Source organism: Helianthus annuus, chromosome 11, assembly GCF_002127325.2.
Source record: "Helianthus annuus cultivar XRQ/B chromosome 11, HanXRQr2.0-SUNRISE, whole genome shotgun sequence".
Taxonomy (NCBI): domain Eukaryota; kingdom Viridiplantae; phylum Streptophyta; class Magnoliopsida; order Asterales; family Asteraceae; genus Helianthus; species Helianthus annuus.
In genome coordinates this window covers 146,603,065-146,619,262 of record NC_035443.2, presented here as the reverse complement: position 1 = coordinate 146,619,262, position 16,198 = coordinate 146,603,065, and the positions used below count along the sequence as shown (strand labels likewise).

At 34.0% G+C, this 16,198-nt stretch overlaps 3 protein-coding genes across 3 annotated transcripts; all 3 read right to left on the bottom strand.

Annotated features, from left to right (window-relative positions):
- Positions 1 to 3,353: 3,353 nt before the first annotated feature.
- Positions 3,354 to 6,630, bottom strand: LOC110890757 (protein trichome birefringence-like 6). Its single transcript, XM_022138383.2, has 4 exons — positions 5,755 to 6,630; positions 5,004 to 5,196; positions 4,707 to 4,897; positions 3,354 to 3,881 (listed from the first exon to the last, which is right to left on the bottom strand). The coding sequence occupies exons 1-4, from the start codon at positions 6,426 to 6,428 to the stop codon at positions 3,404 to 3,406; spliced, it is 1,536 nt and encodes a 511-aa protein (XP_021994075.1). The 5' UTR covers positions 6,429 to 6,630; the 3' UTR covers positions 3,354 to 3,403.
- Positions 6,631 to 6,948: 318 nt separating this feature from the next.
- Positions 6,949 to 9,031, bottom strand: LOC110888573 (ATP-dependent DNA helicase pif1-like). The gene is made up of 3 exons (XM_022136093.1): positions 8,707 to 9,031; positions 7,856 to 8,595; positions 6,949 to 7,794 (listed from the first exon to the last, which is right to left on the bottom strand). The coding sequence occupies exons 1-3, from the start codon at positions 9,029 to 9,031 to the stop codon at positions 6,949 to 6,951; spliced, it is 1,911 nt and encodes a 636-aa protein (XP_021991785.1).
- A 94-nt stretch (positions 9,032 to 9,125) lies between these two features.
- Positions 9,126 to 11,272, bottom strand: LOC110888572. Its single transcript, XM_022136091.1, has 3 exons — positions 11,091 to 11,272; positions 10,030 to 10,970; positions 9,126 to 9,922 (listed from the first exon to the last, which is right to left on the bottom strand). Exons 1-3 carry the CDS (start codon positions 11,270 to 11,272, stop codon positions 9,126 to 9,128), a joined length of 1,920 nt encoding a protein of 639 aa, XP_021991783.1.
- Between the last annotated feature and the right edge of the window lie 4,926 nt (positions 11,273 to 16,198).

Below are 16,198 nucleotides of genomic sequence, written 5' to 3'. Positions count from 1 at the left end.
TAAAAATTGGATCTATTATTATTTATCTATTATATCCAGGAATAAAAAAAAGTAGTGATAGAAGAGATGCTCAAACTCTCTCCATGTCATATGTGAGGTTGCGAGTAGAAGACTTTCACAACTTTAGTTTTTTCCTCACTTCTCCCCCCTTTATAGGGCCCTATTTAAAAAAAAAAAAAAAATCATACATATATGTCTATATTATTTCTCACTTCTCCTACTTCTTTGTTGGGGCCTATTTTATAAAAGCTTTCAGTTTTAAGTAATCCGATCGATTTAAAGTTAGACTTCGAGCCAATCCCTAGCCAACGAACTTTGTTTATACATATAAGTTTAAGGCCCATTTGTACTAGTTGCACAAGACATTCAAAGTCTCAAGGACGACCCACCTTGTTTATTGATTAAGTATTTGATTTATTTGCATGTTTATCTAGTTGTTTGAATCATTAGATATTGAGAGTTTGAGTCAGGAAGTCTTTAATATAAATAGATGGTTATTGATTATGTAACCGGCGTGCAAGTTTACTTAATAAAGCAAGCAGATTGAGTCGTGACCACAAAATCTGGTTGTGTTTGGGGCCTGATTTTCCATACCCTTGGTGATAATTCATGCTTTGAATGTAGTAATAATATCATGTTTAAGCTCGGTTTTGAGTCAAACCGACTCGGACTTTACCTTGGTTGATATCAAGTTTGAGTTTATTCTTATAATTGATATTTTTGTCAAGTTTTAAATCTCTATGCATGTGTTAACAATGATGTCCGCGCAGTTTGATTTATTTAACATACTTCTTATTTATATTTTTTAACTTTCCAAACTATTGGTTGAGTTCTAACCGGCAACCATATGTCAATTATAGCATTTGCGACGGAGAAGATTGGGATTTTTGCTTAAAAATAACACTACCCCTGATTGTGGATCTTTTATTTAAATTTCAAAAAATCAATGGTGTCCCGTGACCAATTCCAATAACCTAATGTAACTTGACGAACGAGTGAATGACAATTTGTAACCAGTTTAGGGCTACTCAACGAGCGAGCAGAGTTGAGCCAACTTCAAAACGGGACTCAAGCTCAAAGTAGCTAGCAAGCCAGCTCGCTTCGCCTCGTATTCTTAAAGAGCTGAAATTTAAGCTTGAGCTTGGCTCGTAAAAACATCAGGACAACTCATTTATTTATTTATTTATTTATTTAACTTTAAATAATAGTTTTACATTAATTAATACCAGATTTAAAAAGAGATTAAATGCGAGTCAAACAAACAAGCCAACGAGCTTGTACTAACGTTAAACTTGGACTAAAAAAGATTAAGATTGGCATGTTATAACTTAGGCCTTAATCCAAAGGACCAACCAAGCGCGCCAACAAACGAGCTTAGCTTGGCTCGTTTACAAACAAGCTTTTTCGAGGCACAAGCCTTTTGAACAACCCTAAACTAGTTTGACAAAACTCAAACAGCAAGATTACAAATCATTCTTATTATAGCATAAACACACGTAGATCGGTCTACACCATGGCATCGGTTTTTATTAAGTTGTTTTACACAAACCAAGCCATTATGTGTAACCATTTCCTGCAACGAAAACGAAATCATGGTTGATCCTGTTTAATTAATTACCATGATCAAAATAAGTTGGTGCAGGTGCAGGTGCAGGTGCAAACCATTGAAAGAAATTCACAGATTCATGCACATGATCTTTAACTTCTTCCTCATCGGCGGCACCCGGAGGAGGGAAGTAACCGCAGCATGGTTGACCAGGGTAGCAGCAAACCTCGTCTGGACGATCATCGAACGGAAATGGTTTCTTTGCCATTGTAGTAGTAATGCTTCCAGTCACCAGAAGTGTCATGATGCATATCATCATGATCATAGCCCTTTTGATCATCATGTTCATGATTGTTTCTTGGTTACTATATTATGTATGGGTTCTAGTTCAAGTAGTTAGTTATTTATACAAGCTAAGTGAATATGTTGGTTAGACGGCAAGACAACAAGTATTGGAATTTGATATAATAAACACAGATATCTTTCTTAGATAATATCATCATCTTAGCTAATGTATGATTGATTGACACACTAACTAACAATGTTGAAACAAAGTTTACAAAGACTTTTAACAACAGCAAAAAAGACCCAAAAGTTTATTACATCAACAAAACTCAAAACTTAACAATGATTCTGGAGAGTTCTAAAGGTAGAGAGAGAAACTAATTACGTGAAAGTGAACTGAATTAATTGAGTTTGTTATAAACAAACTTAGTTATATTAACCCGAACATCCGAATCCGATTCATTCGCACATCTGCAGCCTGGCCCATCATTTCCTTTTTGTCTTTAATCAGCAGGCCCAACTCAAATCCACAGTCCATTCAGCTCAAATCCACAGCCCATATATAAGATGTAAACACAAACAATACACATTTATTAGAACCGTTAGTATAAGATGTAAACACAAACAATATATACTTTGGTAAAAGATTAAATACAAATAAAGTTAACGTAAAAAACGTACGAATGGAAGGAAAAGACAAAAAAACGCGATGGCATTTTTGTAATTATCAGTAACTATCAAAATTACTCTACAAATGATCCTGTAGAGTAATTTTGATCTTTTGTAGAGTAATTTTGTTCTTGTAGGGTAATTATCAAAATTAAGTGTATCAAAATTACTTTACAAGTGAATCAAGATGTCAAAAATTCATGAGGTTCATTCTGGATGTTGTTGTATATATAACACTAAAAACAAAAAACCCATGGGGTGCAGCCGACCCCTGTACCTTGTCCTTATGTCCATCCGCTAATAGCACCGACGCAACACTACCATGTTGTTTCAATGCTTCAGGGTTAACCGACGTTGAGTTACGCATTGATCTTGTATATTCTCATCAAATTCGGGCTGATTCAAGGACTATGTGTTTGCCGTTAAAAAAAATAAGTTCACCAGAGCGATCAACATTCAGCTGTGCATCCATATTTTCGGGTTTAACTCAACTCATTCATTACATAGATGGTAAACTCTGTCAACATATAAAGGTTGGAACGTGGGTGAACGCAACGGTTCGACCGCCAAGCGTCACATACTTATTTCAAGTTTTATTTGTTCATTCTGTGTCGAGCAAATAGGGCTGTTAACGAGCCGAGCCAAGCTAGATTCAAAACCAGCGGCTTCAGTTCCTCCACAAACTCACTTTTCGATTACCATTACGAGTCTCGGCAACTCACTTTATTGGACCAAACCAACGCGCTTCAGTTCCTCCACAAACTCCCGTTTAACACACTTTTCGTCTCTTCGCATAAAACCAAGGGTGCTATTTCTTGTTTTGCATAAAGCATGTGTTATACACACAGTGCACCATTTATGTAATTTTACTGGAAATTTCAAGAAAAATAAAGTATTGATTTATTAACTGTACATTTTCTTTTTAATCATAGACTGTAGATGAACATACAAGATTTGGTTCCAAACATCTGGAACTCCAGGCAGGCACCAATGGCTGCAATCTTCGCCTTTCGATCCGCCACCTTTTCTTCCATAAATCGAAGGGTGACCATCGATTCTGTAATCCGACAAATTCGTTATATTCAACAACTCGACACGTGTTTTCATCTGACTTATAACCTCTTCAACAATCGAACTTTTTTCTGCATGGTTATTGGTGGCAGTGCGGTTGAGGGGTCTAGAAGCTTCTTTACAATGACCGCCTGCGTTCCACTCACCTCCATTGAAATGCGAAGGGGCGGAACTTCTAAACACGACTTGTGTTTTTCGTGGATTTATGTACTTATCGACCCATGATGCCCATGTTGTCATGGATTTTCTGAAAGCCGTTGTTGCATCGAGACGAGGTATGACGTTATCGCCTTCTTGATAGTAATTGACCCTGTAAGTTATAGTGTTAAATGTCAATAGATTGATGAACACAATGCACTTTAAAGCTAGCATAAGCACCGATCGGAATTTACTTAGTGGTGTTCATCGAATTGAATAATGAATTTTCGATTTGCTTGAATCGAGTTTTTCGAATAATTTATTTTTTTGCTTGAATTCGATTAAGAACTAGCCAATTCGATTCGAATTCGTATTTGAATTAAAATCCCAATTCGAATAAATTCGTTTTTATTAAAATTCAGTTAAAATATGCATAAATTCGTTTAAATTATGGGCTTTGTGATGGGTTTGGTATGGTGCTATTTTAGTACATAGAATATATTTAGAGATTAGTTTATACTACTGTCCAATAAAAGTTATATATGTGTTATATACAAAAATAATAAATAAATATGTATAATTTTAATTCGAATTTCGAACCGAATCAAATTTAAAATTGTAAATTTGTATTTGATTTACTTGACTCGAATTGAATCGAATTCGAATTCTTGATAATCGAAAGGAATTCTTGATAACTGAATCATTTTTTTTTTTAATTCAAAACGAATTCTGAACACCCCTAAATTTACTGACTTTCGACCAATTTGACTTTTGTGGAGTCAAACTGTAATTTTAAGCTAACTACATGATATAATATGAAATAATAGTACTTTATCAAGAGATGTTTGATAAGATATAATAAACAAGATTTAAAGACCGGAACTCAAATTAATTTGTATTTGGGACGTTTTAGAACTGTCGATACTTTTTTAACGTATAGAAACCAAATTTAACGGGATGAGTTGCTATAATGAGGGGTCGGGTAGTGTGAGCTCACCCGGATCTTGTTTTGTAATGGTTCCACCAATGCGCGGTGTTAAAGATCAAAACATCAGCTCCTTTCCATCTCGATGAGCCTCTATCAACCGTATCAATCCTCAGCGTTTGCATGCGCTTCCTACCGACTCTTGCCTTGCCCTCATGAACCAAGAAATGGGAAACATAGTATTCAACCGTGCATTTATAATCCTAAAATTAAGAAAACAAATCATAGGACATGAATGTCAAATTCACAAAAGAAACTCAAGAACATTGACACGAATAGTTATTAAATTTAAAAATATTATATGATTACCACAAATTTGAAGCAATAGTTTCCTTTTTCTTTGGTGATACGCCGTCCATGTGTCTCGTACACCTTTTTTGGATCTTTTACAGCACTCGTTAACATACACAGCAGGGATTCCCATTGATTTCGGTTGATAGAATCACCAACAAACACTACCCTTTTCCCCCTAATCAGTTCCAGCATGTTTGTCGCATTGAACCTATGTAGAATCAAATTATTCGAAATCACACACCAAACTTTATATAAAAGGCAAGAATTAGATAACTACTTTAAACATAACCATTTTCAAAACGCAATCTAATCGAAGATTATCACTTTCAAAACACAATCTAATAAAAAATAACCAACCAAAATTTTTTTTTTTTGAAATTTAATAGTCATGATATTATATAATAATCAAACTCAATATGATTACAAACTAATGGCAGGTAGACGAGCAACAAGCTGCGCCGCTACCCCTTTCTGAATAGCAAACCCTACCCTGCTAAACACAAAATTCTGCCCCTTAACATGTGCGGTGTTCTGCTTACCACTGCTTACCAACTAATGATGATGATAAAATGTCACTAACCATCCTAAAATTTAAACTAGAGATACAATAATGATTAACCAACAAACTTAAAGGTAAATGATAAATCTAATAATAATTACTATAACAGATAATAAACTGGGCTAAGTGGCAAACAATTATCACTTTCAAAACACAATCTAACCAAAAATAATCATTTACATGTGAAAAGGACTTGCAATATCTCACCTTGGTATGTCACAATCTTGAGGCTTCCACCTCCACTTCATATAATCTTTATCCAATCTCCCATTGCCCTCACAATCAAAACCCTCATCTATAAAAGGACAAGTATAAGTGGAATACAAAGGATAACTCTCATCAAATACCCATTTCCCCTTTGTAACATCACACACTTTTCCACCCTTATAAACCTTGTCACCAACTGGTTTCAAATCAGAAATATTCACATTTCTCTCAAAAATGTTCAAACTTTTTGAAGGGTTTGATGCATTTAAGGGTTTCCTAAATTGGGTTTGACTCAGATTCACCACACTTGAATTTATTTCCCCTTCAGTACCAGCATTTACTCCATCAATATTTCTTGAATTTCTCTCAAACCCATCAAAAATTTCCAAACTTGTTGATGGGTTAGATGTATTTAAGGGTTTCTTGAAATGGGTTTGAGTCAGATTCACAAATCTTGGTGTTGATGAGTTCAAATTCAAGGGTTTGGTGACAAAACGAACAGAGGTGGACTCTGTTTCTTTGAACTGAAAATGGGTTTCTTGATTGATGATTAAAGGGTCAGATTTGAACGCCCAGAAAGAGAAAAGTGTTAGAAAGAGAATGGAGAAGAAGACTGTTGAAGAAAAGATGAAGAATTTGGTGCGTTTGAGTGAGAAACTTCTTTGTTTCTCCATTGAAGAGGTTGAAGAATAGTGAGCATGAGGAGGATGAAGATGAAGGAGACAGTGACAGTGAATGTTAGCAGAAAAATAAGGATAGTGGTTGTATGCTGCTCTTTTTTTGGTGATTTTTAAATGATGATTTGCTGTGATTAGAATAGTGGTGAACACATGCGGTCACCTGAATTCGTCACAAAGTCATTTAACATTTCTTTTTTTTTTTTCTGGTAATTTTTGTTTTTGAGAAAAAATTACCATAATAAACATACTTTTTTTTTTGAAAGGTCATAATAAAAATTACCATAATAAACATATTTGACTAGAGTTTTTCAAAATCTACAATAATTTTAAGTCTTTTTCAAATTAGTCTTAGGCAGTATTTAAAAGTGAGGGCTAAGTTGTTCCTAGCCGTCTCATAAAAAGTACTAGGTTAATGCCCGTGTGATGCGCGGCTTCATCCAAAACCATGTTATTTATTTTGAAATATAATATTTTGTACAAACGCATACATTGGAAGAAAAAAACAAAAAACTATTCAAATGCCGGAAAAAACTTCCTTGTAGACTACATTTGTTGTTTTACTCGTTACATTCCCATCTTTGTCTAGTATAAGCAACTTCACACCGCCTCTGCTTTTAACTCTTGATAACGCAACATAAAGCTGACCATGTGAGAAAACTTGATATTTCAAATACAATCCAACCGTTGATAGAGATTGTCCTTGACTTTTATATATAGTCATTGCAAAACATACATTTATAGGGAATTGTCGTCGTTGAAACTTGATAGGATTTCTTTTATCCGACGGTGTCAAACTGATTCGTGGAATAAACGTTCTGGTCCCTATGTTTCCTCCGGATATAATCTCCGCCTCTATAACATGTTTATAAAGTTTAGTAATCCGTAGTCTCGTACTGTTGCATAAACCATTTTGTTGATCGATATTACGAAGCAACATTACAGATACACCAACTTTAAGGACTAATCGACGATTAGGCAGACCAGAAATTTTTAAACCATTTAGAACATCGGGAGAATATAGTCTCGCATTTGCTTCATTATTTCCTTGATCAGTTTGACAAATACTATCAGAACTCAGATACTCCACTTCATCGCCAGGAAACAAAGCAAGCAATTTTTCATTAATTTCTTGAACAACCTCGTTTGTTGGTGCCAATATAGCTCTTTCAGCAAAATAATCTTTATCTTTGTACAGTTGAAGAAGCGAAGGATATACAAAGTCGATCAGATCTGACATAGGATCCTCAGAGCACTTGATTAACAAATCTTCAGGAATATCTATAACCACCTCACAATCATCACTGTCCCCAATCTTTCCCTCGCCCAAGTCAAGCAACCCATCCGCAAAAGCTTTAGTCTCCTTTTATATCAGATGTGTGGGCTCCTACAGTTAACCTCATGTTTTTGGTTAACGTAAGGACCTTGCAAGTACTCCAAATATACGGCGACGTGATTGAAGCATTAACGATATCTCGCCTACTGCCATTTGGTACAACCGGAAGTATTTGTCTAAAGTCACCACCGAACACCATAACTTTTCCACCAAATGTCATCTCACATTTGAAGATATCTTTCATTGTTCGGTCAAGTGCTTCAAACGCATGTTTATGATTCATCGGTGCTTCATCCCAAATGATCAATTTCGTTTTCTTCAATAAATCAGCAACGTCATCATCCGGTTTAATAAAAGACATCGAGGTTTCTGTTAAATTTAAAGGTATATGAAACCTTGAATGTGCAGTACGTCCACCAGGTAACAAAAGAGATGCGATTCCACTTGATGCAACATTTAGTACAATATCGCCTTTACATCTAATGGATGCAGATAATGTCTTCCAAAGAAATGTCTTACCAGTACCTCCATAGCCATAGACGAAGAACAAACCACCCGCATTACTATTAACTGTTTCAATTATCTCATCAAACACTAAACGCTGATCATCGGTTAGGCTGCTTAAATTATTATCAAATTCAATGGCAGTAGCACTTACATCGTACCTAAGCTCGTCAGCAATTAAACGGTTGTCTGCTGAATATATTGATTCACTGTCGGGTTGAGGCATAGACGGAAACTGACTTAAACTTGAGTTGTTACGTAATAAGTAACGCTCAATTTCCAACAACGTTAGGTTCCTTATTTGTTCTTCTGGAAGAGACAAACCTATTAAATTTATGTAAATAAATTATTAAAATTCTTTTAAATAAAAATGAAATTAATAAACACTAATCTATAAGACATAACTTTCAAAATATTAAATAACAATTTGCGTACCTTTGATCCTCAAAAGCTTTTGCCGATTGTATAAAATACCATCCGCAAGGTACTCCCATGTGTTTTCCCAAACATGTTCAGGCTTTGAAAATGTATTAGACGCCAACATTGTAGCAAACAGATTACGAAGATAGTAACCTGAACCTGTGTAGTACGCCTCTTTGATAGCTTCTATATACTCCTTGTCGTCGTCTAAAAGGCCTCTAGTGTAGCACGCATCTCTAAATGTTGGGAAGACTTGTCCATTCACAGTACGAATGTCTTCAAAAGACTTAGGACCTACTACCTTATTAAGAAGGATTCTTAAAAAGTATGCCTCGCCCATAGAAGGATTCACACAATGAATACGACCAATGGTTTTGCTTATTATGCGTTTATCCCATATCCTTTCCTCCTTCCAAACAAATTTAGTTGGGAACTCAACGTAAGTAAGGGTGCGCGCCAACGGATCTTTTTTCGTTCTTTTCCATCCACCCCAAAAACATCGTAGAAGAAACAGATGGTTTTTGTAGCACACTATCAAGTTCTTCGTCAGGGCCATATACATCGTTTTGTTTATCAGGTAGATGAAACGGAAGCCTGATTACGGATGGATAGCAGTAATGAATATCAAATGCAAATATGCGCCATGAAGCTTCGCATGCCGAGAGATATCTACAATCGTAATATTCTTTGATTTCATCTTTTCCATCTTCAAGCTGACCTTCATCGGCATTTGGTACAAAACCAAATTCTGCCCTATCTGGTCCTTTATTAATGTATTTAAACAAATACTTAATGGACGCAGCCTGGTTACACCATTCGACGTTAATGTGTGCTTGATAACGTCTCAATAGGGTTTTGCTATACGGAACCATGCTTCTGTTATCAAGCTGAATACCAGATTTCTCAACAAAAAAACCTGAATCGGCTCGTCTATAGACCGGATAACCATTCGAATCTAGAGAAGTCTTATCACAGAACTTCTTAGGAAATTTCTTCGAACAGTTACCGTCGACCATACACGGACAATTTGGTTTTGCAACACCACAAGGTTCGTGAATCATATACTCGCTGACAAGAGTATATAGATCTGGTTCTAAGTTTTTGTCAGGTATCTCGGCAGAAATGAACTTGTCAACATGCTCAACCGAATGAAGCTTACTTTCGTCATTTAAGAACAGAAAGATATGCGCATGCGGTAGACCTCGTTTCTGAAACTCTATGGTATAGACAACTGCAATAGGATAGTTAATATTAAAATACTTATTTCCGAAGTTATGGTTATGAACGTAGCAGACCAAAAAAAATATAATAAAGTAACTGATTTAAATGGATGCTTACCTGCTGATGCATTGCCGAATAAAGATTTCTCTCTCAAGTCTTTCATGATTGCGTCAAGCTTAATTTTGAACAATCGGCATAAAATGTCCGGTCTATCCTCGTGATTAATCTTCGTGTCCTTCAGAAATCTTTTAATCTCCGACCATTTAGGATTACACGTGATCGTAATGAAAAAATCAGGGTAGCCAAACCATTTACAAATGGCCATCGCATCATAATAATTCTCCCTCATATAACGCGATACACCGGTAAACGAAGACGGTAGTAGTACACGTGTTCCAACGTTTGACATATCTGTATTACCATTTTGTCCAAGCTTTTTAAGGTTATCATATGTCTCAGATCTCAGGTTTTTTTGCTGCAGACGTATGAATAGTAATCGTTCACTTTCAATCATCGTATATACGTCAACCAAGAACTGTTGCAAAAGTCTTCGAGCATTGAGAATCAAAGAGAAATGATTCACTCTATCTTGAACATGGTAAGCAAAATACTCTCTCATTGTACATTTTGTCTCTTTCTTCTTCGTTGATGCCCTTCCTTCTCTATGAAGAATATCAACCCGGTAACCATCTTCACTAAAAGGGAAAAGCAATGGATACTGAAGCGCGAGATACGAAGGATGAAGCTCGCTAATACGTTGTAGACCATCTTTCTTTGACTCAACAACTACATCATCATTATCAAGAGCTTCCTCAATGTTTCCAACAATAAGCGCAACAACTTCGGACGACGTCGGTAGGTTGTATGTACGACCATCTTTAGACCTATTTGCCTTAAGCCGTAATTTTAAGTCAACATGAGGATTATCAACAAACCGATCTCGTACACGTCTATATGTTTTCACCAGCTGATTATTTGAATCTAAAATCACCTTAAGGTACTCTATGAGTTCAGTGTCAAGCAAATCAGAATTTGCGGAAGCTGGTTTGTTTGAGTTACTGTAAAGCAATTGTAATACAAAAGCGAAAGTATCAGTAAGTGTTTATATAAGACAAAACCAAAAATAAATAAATAAAATAAATAAATAAAATAAATAAAGAAATGGTTTCCAGGGATACCTAAATACGGTTTTGCGATTACAGACTTCATTATCTGTGTCGTATATGTAAAGTTGCGCAAACTTTGGTTCACCACCTTCTTTAGGAAGAAGACTTCCCAGTGTATGATAATTCTCGCCACTAATTCGGTATACATACGGAGCATTTCCTCTATTGATTTTCGAATCAACTTTACCACCCATTGAAGTGAACGAAAACATAGAATTAAAACGACGAATATTCAGTAAGAAATGCTTGCTCTTGTCGTCTAAATTCTTAAAAAGACTTTGATATTCCAGACACGTCTCTTTAAAATTAGGAAGATGTACTTTTCCATAAGCACAACAAAGCATATAAGTTGTTCTTCCTGAGTAAACTTTTCCTTTTCCGGCCTCAACTTTCCACAACTTAGCATTACATATGTCGCATACAACTACTTAATCACCATGATCCAAATAATCTATTATTGAGCATAAAAAAATATATCATTTTGTGCTATTGGTTATGAAATTAATATAATGACGTTCTTCAAGTGGAACTTAAAGTAGTGAGTGTGTAAGGTACTTACTGTTAGAAACTCCTTTATATGGATCTTCAGCTAATTATTGAGGAATAATATGATCGTCGGAAGATAAGTCAACCATTGGAATAGGATATACGTTTCTACCCTGATTAGTAGAAAACCTTTGTTTACCTCTTTGTTTCCTCTTTACACCTATATGTTGATACCAATGAAAAATAATAAAAATGTAAAAATCAAAATAAAGAAATGTGAAATACATAAATACATACCACCAACCTGAAGTAGATGCTTCAGACGGAGTTGTTAAAGGTGTGGTTGCGCAAAAACGTGGATCGATGTTATTGATATAAGACAATGAACGCATTGGTGTTACGATCCGGCATTCATTTGTATTGGATGCCGAAACATTGAATGACCGAGTAACGTCTTTTGAAATGGAAGATTTGTTACTCACATTATTTCTCTTATTCTCCAAATGTAATTTCCTATATTTTTCTTCGTTCAGCTGATTGTTGATGCTCAACATCATTAGAAGCAACTGAAAAAAAAATATGGATATCCATAAAATATCAAATTATACAATAAAATTTGTATCTTTGTCTTAAAAACCCAAGAATTTACCATTTGTAATGTTACACAAATTATAAATGAAAAAATGTATTCATGTGTAAAAAATTATAGAATGTACCATTTGTAATATTACCCAATGGACTTCTTCCAGTTTCAACTGCAACAAAAAAAGTCTAAGTTACCGTATGAAACATGTTTATATATTACATATTTTTTTATTTAAAAAAAACTCATAATCATAATAAATAAAATTTAAATATGTAAGTAAATATCACCAACCTGATGTATACGCCTCGTACGGATTTGTTAAAGGTGTGGTTGGCAAGATACGTCGATCAATGGTATTGATATAAGAGGATGAACGAATTGGTGTTACAACACGGCAATCATTTGTATCGGATACTGAAACATTGGATGATCGAATTACGTTTTGTCTTGTGTTTAATTTGTTAGTCACATTATGTCTCTTATTATCTTCATGTAGTTTCTTTAATCTTCTTCGTTCAGCTGATTTTTGATGCTCAACATCATTATAAGCAACTGAAAAAAATGGATATCCATAAATTATCAAATTATACATTAACAAACGAATTCCTTTCTAAAAAACCAAATAATTTACCATTTGTAATGTTAAACAAATTTTAAATGAAACATTATATTCATGTGTACAAAAATAAAAAATTTACCATTTGTAATATTAGCCAATGGACTTCTTCCAGCTTCAACTGCAACAAATAAAGTCCAATTTACCAAGCAAATATATTTATGTATTACATAATTTTTTATTTAAAAAGAAAAAAAAACAAACACATAATCATAGCAAACACACACAAAACTGACTTACACGCCACGTAGGAATTTGTTAAAGGTGTGGTTGGCAAAATACGTCCATCCATGGTATTGATATAAGAGGATGAACGAATTGGTGTTACGACACGACAAACATTTGTATCAGATAGTGAAACGTTGGATGAACGAATGACATTTTGTGAAGTGGAAGATTTATTATTTGCATTTCTTCTTTTATTATCCAAATACAATTTCCTTAACTTTCTGCGTTCAGCATAGTCTTGATGCTCAACTTGATTAGGATCAACTGAAGAATAAAATGCATATAAGATTTTTTTTACTATTTATAAAAAAAATCAATTCATATCTAAAAAATTGCAAACATTGTCATTCGTAATGTTAGACAAAGGACTTCTACCAACACCACCTGCAAAAATTTAAGTAAAATTAACATTACGTAACATAGTTACATATTATATTATTTTTTTATTGTATTTGTAAATAGAAATAAAAATAAAGTACATACTATTGGAAGGTTCAACACCAATAGGAAGTGGAAATGAAGGTAAAGTTTGACGTTTTGCACGTTTAGGCATATCCTAAAATTGTATCATATATAACATACCAATGTATTAAAATAAGTATTAGAATAACTTAAACGTATAAGTATAATGCAAAAAGATAAAACTTACGTGTATGAGAAATGACCAAACGTCAAAACTTCAAAAATGATGAATGTGGTGAGAGAGTTTTCTGATTAGACGTGTAGAACCTTTAGTATAAAACATTGAGTGTGTATTATGAATAAGAGTAGAGGTTCTTATAGTATTTGAAGTGATTATAAAAAAGGAAACTATTAATTTTTTTTTAAATTTTGGTTATAAATGTAAAAAAGGAAACAATTTAAACTAAAATTAAATGGAGGTAAATCTATAAAATTTAATGGCGGATTTTTTTAAAAAAATTCATATTGTCGGTTATACAATTTAAAAAAGGAAACAAATTCATACAAATTTTTATCTTTAGATTGTTAGGATCGGAGGCTCTCATAATTGTGTTTGTTTGTGTAATTTGAACTCTTAATAAATATGAATCGAGACTAAGTGCAGCGGAAATGAACACAAACTTTATAAACCCAATTTAGGAAGAAAATAGTTTTGATAAATACATGCTTTTCATTGAGTCGAATGATTACAATACGAATCAAAAGATTACAGAGCATGCTTACAAGCTAAACTCCCCCTCAGCCTGATACTCCATGGTTGATTGCACAAGATGAAAGGATTGGATCAGAGGAGAAGAACTCACTCAGTCCATCAAATGTAACAGTACAGGGTACTGTTCCATTTATAGGCAAATCAAACCACTGAAGTATCTAAGATGGCGTCACCATGAAAGTGACATCTAACAACCTAACAACCTGTAACCACTGATACATATAACTACTGCTTAGCTAAACACTTATGCTAATTACAATAGACAAAGTAAACAACTGTTTCTTCATTCCACTGCTTCATTCCAGGCAGGGCTTTGGCCTTCAGCAGTACTTGACTTGAGGCAGTAGATTAAGGAGTAGTACTTTATTCTTCAACAGTTGTTGTACACGAGCAGTGCTTTAGTGGACAGCAATTGTAGTATACTAACAGTGGATGAGGACCATCAGATGTTATAACCACTTTCAAGGGGAAAGTCTAATGCAAACAGCTGCTTATGATGAATCCACTGATGTGAACCAGTTTTGGCTTTCATTATCTGTTCCTCTGGTAGGGTTCAATCCCAACATAGATAAATTTAACAAAAGTGGAGGTTTATTATAAATTTTTAAATTATAAGTTTTAAAATATTGGGGATTGTTAAAAATATAATTATAGTAATTACATAAAGATTACAACAAATTTATTTACATAAATTCGGTTACTAAAATCTTTATTTACAATTTAAATATTAAAAAAATGTAAAGTAACAAAAGGTAAAGTTTAAAGAAGTATAAGTAATAGGAAACATTCCAAACCAACCATATGTCTCAAATAAAAAACCAATCATATGTCTCAAATAAAGAACCAACAAACCATGTCTCAAATGAAAAACCAACCAACCATATGTTTAAAAAAAAAAAAAACAAACCAACATACCATATGTTTCAATCCAAAATAAAACAAACAAACCAACCATGACAAATCAATCCAAACCAATGTAACACGCAAACGAAACCAAAGCAGCAATATTTGGAAAAAAATAAATTGTTTTTGTTAAAACCACTTCAACCATGAATACTTCTCCAACTTTGGAACCAGCAGAATTGTTTCATCATCAAATTGAACATCCGAGACACCAGCCTTTTTAACCTTTGTTGATGATAGAGAGGTGCTTTCTTCAACTTCATACACGTCAGCAAGGTTACGTTTCAATTCCGAAGACGAAGTCTTAGAACAATCTTTAGATGTGCAATCGGGTGTGAAGCTATCACCAATAGAATCTACAGCATCCTGAATGATATATTCAAAATTAGAAAGTATATAAAATGTTTAAAACATTTGGTATTTTGTAACATTAACTTAAAATACATACCTTTAGAGCAAAAGGGTTTTGAGTTGACATATCACTAAGTGAAACATCAGCAGCCGCCTCGTCCACACCCTACAATTCAAAAAATAATAAGGCTAGGCACAACAAAAATAATAAATCTCGTAACATAACTTTAATTCAAAGGTTTGTAAGTGTTAACCTAATCAGCTGGAATTCGGCTCTCTAAGGACTCAATGATTGCTGCATCATTCACCAACTTATGAACAGCATAACCATCAATATGGTTGTCAATATTGAATTGACTAATTTGAATCTTGAAAGCAAACTTTTTATCATTCAAAGATTTAAACTGATAGGGAATGGTTTTCTCTTCCAAAGATGCCTAACATGAATCAAAATTTATTCAAAAGAACATAGAAATAAGATTTAAACATTAATAATATGTAACTTGTATAAGAGTTTAAAAAAAGACTGATGTGAAATACGTTACCTGATCCACTTTAGACTTCTCAAGCAATTGAATTGTTGTCATACCCAACATTTTTCTAGCTTCACGGTCGAACAAAGTCAAAGAGGCAATAGCTGCATAATCTTGTACTCTTATCAGAATCCTAAAACTAAATGCACAAAAAGTAATTCACAAAATAAATACATTTTACATTTCTAAAGTAAAATAAAATAATCATAAATATAATATAATTACAAAAAAAAATAAGTAACT

Coding starts and splice junctions, on each gene's coding strand:
- LOC110890757 (XM_022138383.2), bottom strand. CDS start 6,428: ATGGAGAAACAAAGAAGTTTCTCACTCAAACGCACCAAATTCTTCATC. Junction 4,898..5,003: donor ACTATTGCTTCAAATTTGTG/GTAATCATATAA, acceptor TCTTAATTTTAG/GATTATAAATGCACGGTTGA. Junction 3,882..4,706: donor CATTACAAAACAAGATCCGG/GTGAGCTCACAC, acceptor TATAACTTACAG/GGTCAATTACTATCAAGAAG.
- LOC110888573 (XM_022136093.1), bottom strand. CDS start 9,031: ATGGGCGAGGCATACTTTTTAAGAATCCTTCTTAATAAGGTAGTAGGT. Junction 8,596..8,706: donor AAAGCTTTTGAGGATCAAAG/GTACGCAAATTG, acceptor TAAATTTAATAG/GTTTGTCTCTTCCAGAAGAA. Junction 7,795..7,855: donor ATATTTGGAGTACTTGCAAG/GTCCTTACGTTA, acceptor CTGATATAAAAG/GAGACTAAAGCTTTTGCGGA.
- LOC110888572 (XM_022136091.1), bottom strand. CDS start 11,272: ATGGGTGGTAAAGTTGATTCGAAAATCAATAGAGGAAATGCTCCGTAT. Junction 10,971..11,090: donor AATCGCAAAACCGTATTTAG/GTATCCCTGGAA, acceptor ATTGCTTTACAG/TAACTCAAACAAACCAGCTT. Junction 9,923..10,029: donor ATTCGGCAATGCATCAGCAG/GTAAGCATCCAT, acceptor ATCCTATTGCAG/TTGTCTATACCATAGAGTTT.